Here is a 14,005-nt window from a genome sequence, read left to right as displayed (position 1 = left end):
GTACCTCTGCTATGCTAAGGAACCTTCACTGACACACTGTCATCGCCCCAGGGCCACAATTTGCATCAGGGTTCATCTTGTTGTGCAATCTGTGAGTGTTGGACACATGTCTAATGTCTAACCACTCCAGTGTTCTTGCCCGGAGAATCCCAGGGACGGGGGAGCCTGGTGGGCTGCCCAGAGTCAGACATGACTGGAGTGACTTAGCAGCAGCAGAACATTGCAAAGCTGGGATCATACAATGTGTAGCCTTTTCAGATTGACTTCTTTCACTTAGCGTTATGTGTTTAAGTTTCCTGAGACACATTTAGAATGAATGTATAGTTGTGATGATCACTAGCAAAGACTCATGTAAAAAAAAAGTGCTTTGAAGGACTTTGCTGGTGGTCCAATGGCCAAGACTCTGCGCTCCCGGTGCGAGTGGCCTGAGATCGATCCCCGCTCAGGGAAATAGTTTGCACATGGGCCAAGTTAAGAGTTTGCATGCTGCAATTGAAGATCTGCTTGCTGTAACTAAGAACGGGTGCAGCCAAATAAATAAATGTTAAAAAAAATTTTTAATACTTTGAGCCATGAAAATGTTCAGTCTCAGTCGAAGTCTCCTGAACACCCCTCTTAGCTGCTGTTGAATATATGAGGAGGCTGTGAGTGTATCAACAATACGACGGAATATCCTTGCAACGATGAGTGAAATCAGGTATTTTGTTTCTTAATTCCAAGGTCATAGAAAAATATTCTGGATTAAAAGGAAATTCCTAAATTTCAATCCATGCCCTCTTTTTTCCACGAAAAGAAAATCAATGGAGTCACAGCTAATGATATTGTGGTTTCAAAGGGCTGATCTGTTAAGCTTCGGTCTGTGCTGGGCTGTCTGGAATGGTTTCAGGTCAGATGTTCCGTCTTGCTGTTGGGCACTTGTTCAGTGTCACGTACCTGAAACTGCACCCTGGTTAGTCCTTAGGGGGTATGCCACAGCATCACCTCCAAAACAAGGGGGATCTGTTCTAATTCTCTTTTTTTCTCGGCAAATGACTGTATTGAGATAGCTAGTTTTCATCTGTCTTTATCCTTCCCTTGTGGGTCGTCTTTGAGTGAAGTGTTTTCTTTACTTGAAGCTTTTGAAGAATTATTTTTTTTTCTTCAAGGGAAAAAATCAAAAGGCTAGAAATGAAGCGGCTTTGAAAATATCATGGCAATAGTGTCTGGGTGCAGCTGACTGAACTTACATAAACTCTTTGAAAGTTGGACTGACTGGCACTCATGTTTGATCTTGTTAAACCAATAAAATACGGATGTAATCTTTCTATAATTACCAAAGTCCCACTGTCTGATGCTACCTGGAGGTTAAAGTGATGATTCTAGAGGCAAATATCTTTCATGCCTAATGTACTTTGGCTCTTTATTTTTGCTGGCTTTCAGCCAGAGTGAGACTTTATTGCAGATACTGTATTTTATTTTTTGTTGTCAAGTGGCTTAACTGGTGAATGCTATTGTAATCCGGCTAAAAACTCCCCCCTGGGCAGGATGTTGAAATGCTCTGGGTTTTTATATTTTTCCATTGCTCCTCTGCTCAGAGAGCATTCCAGGTAAGCTGCATAGGTGGATGGTGGGGTGTTCATGCACACCTGGCCTAAACACAGTGGCTGCAGCTAATCGGGGGTTTACAGACATCCGCCATGCCATTAGGCAGCGTTCTTAGAAGTTCTTTGTAGAGATAAATTGTGTGGAAGATGCTGATTGATAAAACCAAAAGCATAGGGCAGCTGCAAAACCTTGTCATGGGTGGGGGTGGCGGGGGGCAATTGTTTTAAAGAAAACAGGAAACTCAAAATCCCAAAAGGAAATAGAGACACTTTGGGTGGGGAAATGTGAATGTGTGTGTGTGTGTAGAAAATTTCTACGTGGAGAAAACTCCATGAGTAAATTCAAAAGACAAACAATGTACTGGAAACCTTTTATTTAAAGCAGTAAGTAACAGGCAAATTATTACTAAGTCTAATGGGTACTAATAGCTGCTACAGTATCTGAGAAGAGGGTGGACTCTCCAAAATGGAAATGGTAAAATGAAGAGACAGTTCACCGTAGAGGAAATACAAATGGCCAGTCAAAGGCAATTAAAGCAGTTGTCCTCTCATCACATTGACAAATGTTGGAAAATTGCTACCACTCAGGGAAGAGCTGACTCATTGGAAAAGACCCTGATGCTGGGCAAGATTGAGGGCAGGAGGAGAAGGGTACGATGGAGGATGAGAGAGTTGGATGGCATCACCAACGCAATGGACATGAGTTTGAGTAAACTCTGGGAGTTGGTGATGGACAGGGAGGCCTGGTGTGCTGTAGTCCATGGGGTCGCAAAGACTCAGACACGACTGAGCGACTGAACTGAACTGAGCTGAAGGGAAGAAAACATGGTTCTTCCCACCCCAACCCGACCCATCTCAGTACCCCAAACCCCCTCACCCTCTGAGCCTCGCTAATAAGATGAAACCAGTTAGCATAGGATGCGTGTTATACACGGGAGCTGGGAGTTTGACAGTCCAGGATTACTCTTCTACTTCTCGGAACAAAAATAATGGCAAACATAGTAAAATTTATAATCACAATCATCTTTTTTTTTTTTTTAAACATCTAACTCTGTGCCAACCATTTTGCTAAACTCTTTACATGGATTATCTTTTTAATCTTCCCCAGCAAGCTATGACATCCTATCTTTTGTAATAAAAAAGTTAACGATTATAATCATAATAAACCTTTCATGCCTGCTTGCTGTTGCCCCCAATATTTCTTTCTAAGGACAGCGTTTCATTTTTTGTGATTAATGGGAAATTTGGCCTCAAATGAAAGTGCTTCGGTGGAGGAAATGCGTTGGTATTAAATCCCAGGAAAATGTCAGTGATAGATGGGCTCAGTGGCTGCTGGGATAGGGTGTGCAGGCCAATGGGACCGGCAGCAATGTGTGTTTCAGCCTGGGGCTGGCAGTCGTGTTTGCATTTGTCAGGCAGCTGAAAGCACCCTTCCCTGGATTCGTCTGTTGTTGAGGTTTGACCATTTTACCTCCAAAGCGAACAGAAGGATTCTAACCAAGATGTGCCATGAACGGAGCTTCTCACAGCTCTAATCTATGTTGTTGTTGTTGTTATTATTTTTTTAATCCTAAGACATATACTAAGTGAAAAGTGTTCTTTCCAGGAATTTGTAACCGGCTCCACTTCCTGCGTGTTCACCCCATCTCCTCGCCTATTCCCTGCTCCAGCCGCCTCACCTGATCTGATATTCTCTGAGCTTACAATGTTGGGAGCCCTCTGGTCCGATTCCTACTCTCCTTGTGGTTTATACATCTGGAGATTTCATTCACGGCCCGCTCTCAGTCTCTCTGTCCGTCTCCCTCGCTTTTCTTCACCATGGCACTCACAGCTGAGTTTCACTGCTGGCTGCAGGATATGTGTGTGGGCAGATGCTTGTACTGTCTCAATCATGCTATTTATCGATAGTACTCAGGTCAGTGGTGTATGACCCCGCTGGTAATATTTTTGTCAGCCCATCGCTGGGGGCAGGGAGCAGTTGCCATGCCTGCTTCTGCAGCCCTGGGCACCCTTGCAATTGGCCTAAGAAGCTGGCCCAGTTGCCAGCGTGAAGGTTTCAGGCGGATTGGAAACAGGAATCCCTGTCTCCAGGAGCACACTCCCATTGAGGAGCTTAAGACTCAGGGCAGGGAAAAGAGATCCTAGAGCAGGAGGGTGTGTGATGCATCTCTCAAGAGCAGAGGCAGAGCTGCAGAGGGCCTGCCCGTGTGTCCAGGAGAAAGAAGACCAGGAGGGGAGGCTGGTGGAAGCCGGTCCCAGGTCAGGGATCCCAGGGCAAGGGGCAGGATGCGCTGACCTGACTCAGGGAGGCAGAGGGTCTTCAGACCACACTGTTGTTGTCATGGAGTCGCTCAGTCGTGTCCGACTCTTTGCAACCCCATGGACCGTAGCCCCGCCAGGCTCTTCCGTCCATGGGATTTCCCAGGCAAGAATACTGCACTGGGTTGCCATTCCCTTCTCCAGGGGATCTTCCTGACCTAGGGATCAAACCCAAGTCTTCCACATTGTAGAAGGATTCTTTACCAGCTGAGCCACAAGGGAAGCCCAAGAACACTGGAGTGGGTAGCCTTTCCCGTCTCCAGGGGCTCTTCCCAACCCAGGGTCTCCTGCACTGGCAGGAAGATTCTTGTCTATCTGAGCCACCAGGGAAGGCCCCCTCAGACCATGACCTTGCTGAAGCAGGTGGTCAAGATCTGGCCTTGACCTAGTCTCCAAGGTTGGGAGTCCATTCACTTTAGCCCTGTGTCTTTTTGGAAGGAACCTCACTGGTTCCCATATCTGGGACATGAGCGCAGGGCACTCAAGTTGGGGTCAGGCTGTGGTCTGCCGGACCTGGTCCTTGGAAGTCCTAGCAGGACTCAACCCCACGTGGGACAGGCGACAAACACCCTTCCCAGACAGGACGACGAGGAGAGAAGTTCTCCTGATGCCCCAGACCGCGCCCCCAGCATTGCCATAACAACATACTTCTCAGCGTTTGGCCCCTGCTTCTGGTTGCTGTTCTTAACCCTCTTTATGGGCCTCCCAGGTGACTCAGTGGTAAGGAACCCATCTGTCAATGCTGGAGATACAGGTTCGATCCCTGTATCTCCAGCAAGATGTCGTGGAGATGGGAATGGCTACCCGACTCCAGTATTCTTGCCTGGGAAATCTCTCAGAGAGAGGAGTCTGGCGGGCTATAGTCCCTGGGCTCGCAAAGACTCAGACATGACTGAGACATGTCTGAACACAGCACAGTCGGCTTGTGACCAATACCTTGATCTGCCTAAAGCCCTTGTGAACCCTGTCACCAGTTTTTATGAAAAACACTGGGTTTTCCCATAATGGCCTCTTTCTTGAACACATTATTGCCAGTAATTAAATTTGTCCAGCTTTGGCCCCCACCCAGTCTATTAAATTCTTATTTCTCTGATATCAAGCCTACAAAAGACGATGCCTGACCTCAGTCCAAGCTGTTCATACACAGCTCCAGCCCTTATTGATGGATTGGTAGGCATTGATAATGTAGGGAGATATCAGTGCCCACTGAGGATGAGTGCAGCTCAGCGAGGGGGTAAGGAGATTAATACCAGATTATCTAAAATTGTTAGGGGCATTCAGCAATTTGGGGGAGTTAAGCTTGTAAAGGAGACTCGAGTTAGTATGACAGAGGCACTTAATGGGGAAAGCTTTCCTGCAGGACGGAGATCTTTTAGCCCAATGATTTTTAGATAGAAGAGGGAAATTTCTAATCCTAAACAGTTGAGATCTACCCAGTGATTTTGAGAATCCTGCATTAGGAAGATGTGTTATTGTGAATGGAAGAGCAGATATCCGTACAATATAATCTGACAGTGAAAAAAGGGTGGATGAAGTATTGATGTATATGACAGTGGGGATGAAGCAAAAAGACTGCTGTTCGGTTGCTAAGTTCTGTCCGACTGTTCGCTGCCTCATGGACTGCAGAATGCCAGGCTTCTCTGTCCTCTCCTATTTCTCCTGAAGCTTGCTCAAACTCCTGTGCATCGAGTCAGTGATGCCGTCTCATCCTCTGTCACCCACTTCTCCTCCTGCCTCTAGTCTTTCCTAGCATCAGGGTCTTTTCCAGTGAGTCAGCTCTTTGCATCAAGTACTGGAGCTTCAGCTTCCGTCCTTCCAGTGAATATTCACGATGGCTTTCCTTTAGGATGGACTGGTTTGATCTCCTTGCTGTCCAAGAGACTCTCAAGAGCACAGTGTAAAACGTGATGAAGTGAAATGATCCAGACACAGAAGACTACGTATGTTCCGGTTCCATTTACACGAAGTGTCCAGAGTAAGGAAATTTCTAGAGAAAGAATGGATGTTAGTGGCTGTCAGAGTCGGAGGAGAGGGCCTGCCAAATGGACAGTTTTGTGTCAGAGGTGATGAAAAAGTCCAACAATCCGTGATGATGGTGGCACTGCCTTTCTACTAAAAACCACTGAATTTTTCAGTTTCAATGAGTGAATTTTGCATATGTGAATTATGTATCAATTTTGTAATAAGAATATTTTTCAAAAGGTATGTTATTGGTTCAGTGTTCTTTTGAGTGCAAACAAAGGTGATACTATTTTATTCACTATGATATTCTTAAAATTAAAAGTTTAGGCATTCAGCCATAGGTAATGGGCTACTTTAATCTTGTAGCTAACTTTGAACTTCAGAGAACAGGAGGTCACAGCGTCTTAATTACCAGGTGACCATTTCCATGAGCTCTCCCAACCTATCCCAGCCTAGCACAGTCTGATGTAAAGTATCATAATCCAACCAAAATTTTAGTCATGTACGAGGACAAGTTTCAGACAGAAATTCAGAATCTAAGGATAATAAATCATAGTCCTACAGAACTGTAATTCCAAAAAGATGTGTGCACCCCTATGTTCATGGTGTCACTATTTACAATAGCCAAGATATGGAAGCAATGTAAATACCCATCAACAGATGAGTGGGTAAAGAAAATTATATATAGAATAAAATACTAGTCAGCCACAGAAAACAATGAGATAAGGCCATTGGCAGCAACATGGATGGATGCCGAGATCATCACGTAAGTGAAATAAGTCAGACAGAGAAAGATCGTAGGCTGTCACTTACATGTAGAATCTAAAATGTGACACGAATGTGTGGAAAGAGACTCACAGACGTAGAGGACAGACTGATGGTTGTCAAGGGGGTGGGGTGGTGGAGAGGGACAACTTGGGAGTTTGGGGTTAGCAGATGGAAACACGCATATATATATAGGATGGATAAACAAGGTTCTACTGTAGAGCGCAGGGAACTGTACTCAGTCAGTTCAGTTCAGTCACTCAGTCATGTCCGACTCTTTGCAACCCCATGGACTGCAGAACTCCAGGCCTCCCTGTCCATCACCAACTCCCCGAGTTTACTCAAACTCATGTCTGTTGAGTCGGTGATACCATCCAACCATCTCATCCTCTGTCCTCCCCTTCTGTTCCCGCCTTCAATCTTTCCCAGAATCAGGGTCTTTGGCAGTGAGTCAGCTCTTTGCATCAGGTGGCCAAGGAATTGGAGTTTCAGCTTCAGCATCAGTGCTCATTCACCCAATATCCTCTGATAAAGCATGATGGAAAAGAATATGAAAAAATGTGTGTATATATATGTGTATATATATATGTATGTATAACAAAGTCACTCTGTACAGCAGAAATTAACACAACATTATAAATCAGCTAGACTTCAATAAAATAAATTTGAATTTGAATAAACCCTAATCCTGGTATTTGGTGTGTTTGAGTGGTTTGTGCGTATCCCCTCACTTACTTACACCACTGACCACATGCAAGAGCTAATGTCTTTATGCTTTACAGGCGGATGAACTGAGGGACAGACAAGCCCCTTGTCCAGAGTCACACATCCAGAGAAGGGGGAAAGAGAGAGAGAGAGAGAACATTTTTCACATGGTATCTGACTTCCAGGCTCAAACTCTTTTTACTGATTAGTTGAAATTGAAAAGCCTCCAGGAAGACACCTCTGCAGGTCATTTTCCTGCTGGTCTGTATTTGATCACTCAGCACACCCCTGAGAGATGGCTCACACACTTTTCCTTCCCAGAACAGCTTGAAATTCTTCATTATTTTATATGTGTTTGTATCATGAAGTCAAGGGCAAAACACGATTTCCATTAGAAACACACTTTTCTGTTTTCAGAAGAAAGACATAGCAGGGTGGCAAGTTGGTCTTTGATTAGGGCTGATATTTTTAAATTATATTAAAGCACAGGTGTATGCAGTTTTCAAATAGAAAAGTATCTAACGAGTCAATGTTTCTTTTTTCGTTTTGCAGAACAATGGCTCCCTGGTTTGGTGCCAGAATCACAAGCAATGTTCAAAGGTATGTGCCCTACAACTGTATCAGTATTTTTTTTAAAAATTAATTTTGAAATAAGTGTAGAGTCACAGGAAGGTGCAAAGCTAGTGGAGAGAAATCACATGTACTGTTCACTCTCTTTCCACCAATGTTTATACCTTATATATTCGTAGCACAGTATCAAAAGCAGATAATCATCATTGGTGCAAGGGATGTATTAATATAGTTTTGTAACGTTTTTATCACTTGGATAGATTCCGTTAATGTAGTCACTGCTGCAATCAAGATGTATGTATCAGTATTTCTATATATTACCTTATTTGTCTCTCCATTCTCTAGTTATTTTAGTCAAAAATGTTTTTAAGGAGAAAACATCTTCTGATTCCACCAGAAGACTTAATGCATTCGACTCACAGCTAAGTTATTTTGTATGTGTTTACTTTGTGTGCAGGAACTGGTCGTTAAGTAATTCGAATCTTTAAGCAAGCAGCCTCTTTTCTGTTTCTGAGTATTTCTTGTTGCACACCCATGTTCTAAGTTTCACATTATTCTCATTCCTATGTTTGATGGCATAAATTTCTCAGTCCAAAAACATCATAAGCTATAAAAATCTGTATGTGTGTATATATGTAATATACATGTAGTATATGCTTCAGCTCTAGTCTGAAAGTTGGCTTTATATTCAGATAGTATAAGTGAATACAGTTGAAACCTGCTGTACATACTGGAGTGCTTTGCAATCGTGGTAGAGTTTGCTGAAATTTCTTTCGTGGGTGCTACTATTAGACTGAAAGTTAAAGCCTTCTTTTATTTTACAGTCAAAATTGTATAATTGTGTGAATGTGAAATAATTTGGTGAAAGCAAGCTTTGCTTACCTCTGACTCTCTAGATTCTGGGCAGAAATGGAATGTCTGGTTTACAATCCTTTTCCTTTTTATATAGTATCGCAAACATTGGCCCTGATAAGACATTTTCTGGTATCTGTTATATTAATTGTTCTTCAACTAGTGTTGAATTTGTATGGCATCATTACAGAAAAAGATTGTGTGTGTGTGTGTGTAAGAAAATATGGCCACGTGACTAAATTTCATAATTAGTTTTTTTTTTCCAGTTTTGTTGGTTGGGTATTCAGTTCAGTTCAGTTGCTCAGTCATGTCTGACTCTTTGCAACCCCATGAATCATAGCACGCTAAGCCTCCCTGTCCATCACCAACTCCCGGAATTCACCCAAACTCATGTCCATCGAGTCAGTGATGCCATCCAGCCATCTCATCCTCTGTTGTCCCCTTCTCCTCCTGCCCCCAATCCCTCCCAGCATCAGGGTCTTTTCCAGTGAGTCAACTCTTCGCATGAGGTAGCCAAAGTATTGGAGTTTCAGCCTCAGTATCAGTCCTTCCAGTGAATATCCAGGACTGGTCTCCTTTAAGATGGACTTGTTGGATCTCCTTGCAGTCCAAGGGACTCTCAAGAGTCTTCTCCAACCCACAGTTCAAAAGCATCAATTCTTCAGAGCTCAGCTTTCTTCACAGTCCAACTCTCACATCCATACATGACCACTGGAAAAACCATAGCCTTGACTAGATGGACCTTTGTTAGCAAAGTAATATCTCTGCTTTTGAATATGCTATCTAGGTTGGTCATAACTTTCCTTCACATGATGGTAATTTTTTGTATCTGTAGTATTTGTACTTAGCACCCCTTTTATCCTTACCCCATCAAGAGATTAATTCTTTTTTATACATTTGAAATTTGAATGGGAGAGATTCATTTGAACTGCTTCTAAAATACCCTAATTAAAGAACATTACAACTCTGGGGAATACAGATTGTTGAACCATATTTCATAATTGGATGATCCAGGCTGACATGAGAGACTGAATTTCACAAGAACAGAAATCAATTCCTTTTGCCTGAAAGCAAAAATGAATCAATAAGTCACGGCTAATTCCACCAGAACCTTTGGACTATATTACAAAACTGACGTAACTTTCAGGGTTGTCTTGAGTCTGAATCCGTGGGGATGAGCCTTACATGTTAATCAGAGTTGATCTCCTTTGGATATTATCACTGGGTACATTCGCAGATAGTTGGCGTTTCTTTTGAGACTTGAAGCACCATGTAAGCTTTTCCTCTTGGTCTTCTGGTTAATGGAGTGAAGGGTAAGCGATGATAACTCCATTTTACACGTGGGGAAAATCAGGCACACACATATTGGATAATGGTCCTGAAATAACTCAGCAAACCGGGTGGGTGGTGGTTTAGTCACTAAGTCGTGCCTGACTCTTTGTCATCCAGTGGACGGTGGCCAGCCAGGATTCTCTGCCCATTGGACTTCCCAGGCAAGCACACTGATAGTGGCAACTCAAGTTGGGAATGCTGTCTCCATTGTGGTCTTGAATAAAGATCTACAGCTTTAAAAACCGTTTTGAGCAAATATTGGGACAAAAGAATTTAAAAAAAACCCACCAAGTCAAAAAGGTATGCTGATGACGTAACTGAGTGTATGTTAAAAGATAAAGTTTACAGAATATTTCATAGAAAGTTGTTGTTCAGTGGCTCAGTCGTGTCCGAGTCTTTGCGACCCCGTGGACTGCAGCACGCCAGGCTTCCCTGTCCTTCACTATCTCCCCGAGTTTTCTCAAACTCATGTCCATTGAGTCAGTGATGCCATCCAACCATCTCATCCTCTGTTGTCCCCTTCTCCTCCTGCCCTCAATCTTTCCCAGCATCAGGGTCTTTTCCGATGAGTCGACTCTTCACATCAGGTGGACAAAGCATTGGAGCTTTGGCTTCAGCATCAGTCCTTCCCGTGAATATTCAGGACTGATCTCCTTTAGGATGGACTGGTTGGATCTCCTCGCAGTCCAAGGGACCCTCAAGAGTCTTCTCCAGCACCACAGTTCAAAAGCACCAATTCTTTGGTGCTCAGACTTCTTTATGGTCCAACTCTCATATCCACACATGACTACTGGAAAAAACATAGCCTTGTCTATACAGACCTTTGTTGGCAAAGGGATGTCTCTGCTTTTTATAGAAAGTACACAGTTTCTAACTAGTTCTGGTTGCGTCTGCAAAGTTGGTCACCATCAGGATCTTTCCAGAACATGGGTTCTTCCCCCCATCCAGTTGCCAGCCTTGTCCAGCCTGCCAGCATGTCTTGTCTGGACCAGTCTGTGAGCATGCTCTCGGGTCTCCCACATTCTACTGTGTGCATGTGGGTGCTGGAAAGACCCTTTACACATGTAGTCGGAATCATGCTGCCATTTGCCTCACACCCTTTAATGTCTAAGCATCTCCTTCAGTGTAAACACTGTCTCATCTGCCTGTGGTCTCTCTCCACTTCCTCCTGTGTTCAGCCCCCCTCAACATGTCTTTTACCTCCTCCCAGGAGGCTTCTCCCATAGACACCCAACTCACCATGCACCACCGCCCCCGCCACCCCCCCCACCCCCGATTCACATCTCAGCACAAATGCCACCTCCTCAGCCTTGCCCTCCCGTATCACCTCCCACCCCTTTACAGTGTCCTCGGCCATACTACACCCTTGTCATTTTATATACCTATTTCTTTGCCTCTGCGATTCTGTCTCCTTCACCAGAAAAGAAGCTCCAGGCAGCCATTGATTGTATCGCGCTTTGTTCATTGTGGGATCTTGAAGCCTAGAACCGTGTTTGGGTATGGAGTCGTTGCTTACCGAGCATTTGTCTTTTTTTTTTTTTTTCAACTTTTTATTTTGTATTGGGGTATAGCTGATTAACAAACAATGTTGTGACAGTTTCAGGTGAACATTGAAGTGATTCAGCCATATGTATACATGCATCCCTTCTCCCACAAACTCCCCTCCCATCCAGGCTGCCGCATGACACTGAGCAGAGTTCCCTGTGCTGTCCAGCAGGTCCTTGCTGGTTCTCCATGTTAAATACAGCAGTGTGTGCGTGTCCATCCCAAACTCCCTAACTATCCCTTCCCCCATCCTTCTCCCCTGGGAACCATAAGGTTATTACAGAGTATTGAGCAGAGTTCCCTGTGCTACACAGCAGGTCCTTGCTGGTCACCCATGTTAAATCCAGCAGTGTGTCCATGTCCATCCCAAACTCCCTAACTATCCCTTCCCCCATCCTTCTCCCCTGGGAACCATAAGTTTATTACAGAGTATTGAGCAGAGTTCCCTGTGCTGGACAGCAGGTCCTTGTTGGTTCTCCATGTTACATATAGCAGAGTACATGTCTATCCCAAACTCACTGACTTATCTTCTCCCTGGCAACCATAAGTTTGTTTTCTGGGTCTGTCCATCTCTGTCTGTTTTGTAAGCTGTTCATTTGTATAATTTCTTTGTAGATTCTACATCTAAGGTAGGTCATAGTGTATTTCTCCCTCTCCATCTGACTTAGTTTCACTTAGTGTGACAAGCTCTAGGTCCATAGATGTTGCTGCGGATGGTATGATTTCCTTCTTTGAAATGGCGAGTAATCCTCCACTTTATATATGTGCCACAGTATCTATATCCTTTCATCTGCTGGTGTACGTTTGAGTCGTTTCCATGTCTTTGCTGCTGTGAATAGCGCTGCACTGAACACTGGGGTGTGCATATCCTCTTGGGTCAGGTTTTCCTCTGGATATATGCCCAGGAGTGGGATTTCAGGGTCATGTGCATATGCTAAGTTGCTTCAGTCGCGTCTGACTCTTTGCAACTCCATGGACTGTAGCCCACCAGGCTCCTCCGTCCATGGCATTTTCTAGGCAGGAATACTGAAGTGGGTTGCCATTTCATTCTCCAGGGGGCAGGGCCATAGCTCTAGTTTTAGTTTTTTAAGGACCCTCCATACTGTTCTCCGACACAACTGAGCGACTTCACTTTCACTTTTCACTTTCATGCATTGGAGAAGGAAACGGCACCCCACTCCAGTGTTCTTGCCTGGAGAGTCCCAGGGACGGGGGAGCCTGGCGGGCTGCCGTCTATGGGGTCGCACAGAGTCGGACACGACTGAAGCGACTTAGCAGCAGCAGCAGCATACTGTTCTCCATAGTGGCTGTACCAGTTTACATCCCCACCAACAGTGCAGGAGGGTTCCCTTTTCCCCACACCTTCTCCATTATTTACTGTTTATGGATATATTTTATGGTAGCCATTCTGGCTGGTGCTCATTAAGTGTTTGTGAATGATCCATGAGTGAAATGTATACATTACATTTTCCTCCTCCTCCAAAGTACATCCTTACTGTACTGCCTTCAGGGAAAAAAAGGTTATATAACCCATTTTGTACCTGAGTAATGTAGCATAATCAGTTTATTCAGTTTAGTCCAGTTTAGTCCAGTTTCTCAGTCGTGTCTGACTCTTTGCAACCTTATGGACTGCAGCACACCAGGCTTCCCTGTCCATCGCCATCTCCCGGAGCTTGCTTAGACTCATGTCCATCGAGTCAGTGATGCCATCTAACCATCACATCCTCTGTCGTCCCCTTCTCCTCCTGCCTTCAGTCTTACCCAGCATCAGAGTCTTTTCCAATAAGTCAGCTCTTTGCATCAGGTGGCCAGAGGATTGGAGTTTCACCTTCAGCATCAGCCCTTCCAATGACTATTCAGGACTGATCTCCTTTAGGATGGACTGGTTGGATCTCCTTGCAGTCCAAGGGACTCTCAGGAGTCTTCTGAAACACTACAGTTCAAAAGCATCAGTTATTCAGCACTCAGCTTTCTTTATGGTCCAACTCTGACATCCATACATGACCACTAGAAAAACGTTTGCTTTGACTGTACGGTCCTTATGTCAGTAATGCCTCTTTTTTTTTTTTTTTTTAAATATGCTCTCTAGGTTTGTCAAAGCTTTTCTTCCAAAGAGCAAGTGTCTTCTAATTTCATGGCTGCAGTCACCATCGGCAGTGACTTTGGAGCCCGAGAAAATAAAGTCTCTCACGGTTTCTACTGTTTCCCCATCTGTTTGCCATGAAGTGATGGGACTGGATTCCATGATCTTCATTTTCTGAATGTTGAGTCTTAAGCCAGCTTTTTCACTCTCTTTCCCGTTCATCAAGAGGCTGTGTAGCTCCTCTTCACTCTCTGCCATAAGGGCGGTGTCATCTGCATATCTGAGGCTG

At 44.2% G+C, this 14,005-nt stretch overlaps 1 protein-coding gene across 6 annotated transcripts in view; it reads left to right on the top strand.

The window, feature by feature from the left end:
* Positions 1-14,005, top strand: part of LOC138929710 (anosmin-1-like) — a 223,020-nt gene that overhangs the window by 37,742 nt on the left and 171,273 nt on the right. For all 6 annotated transcript variants that reach the window (XR_011446057.1, XR_011446056.1, XM_070289549.1 and 3 more), the window contains exon 2: positions 7,887-7,934. Coding sequence is in view for 4 of the 6 variants with exons in the window: in XM_070289549.1 (XP_070145650.1) it covers positions 7,887-7,934 (48 nt within the window). In the remaining 2 variants the exon portion in view is untranslated. The remainder of the gene's footprint in view (positions 1-7,886; positions 7,935-14,005) is intronic.

The sequence above is a fragment of the Ovis canadensis genome, chromosome Y, assembly GCF_042477335.2.
Source record: "Ovis canadensis isolate MfBH-ARS-UI-01 breed Bighorn chromosome Y, ARS-UI_OviCan_v2, whole genome shotgun sequence".
NCBI classification, from domain to species: Eukaryota; Metazoa; Chordata; class Mammalia; order Artiodactyla; family Bovidae; genus Ovis; species Ovis canadensis.
Note: the sequence above shows the minus strand (reverse complement) of the source record. Positions and strands in the feature narration are given on the sequence as shown.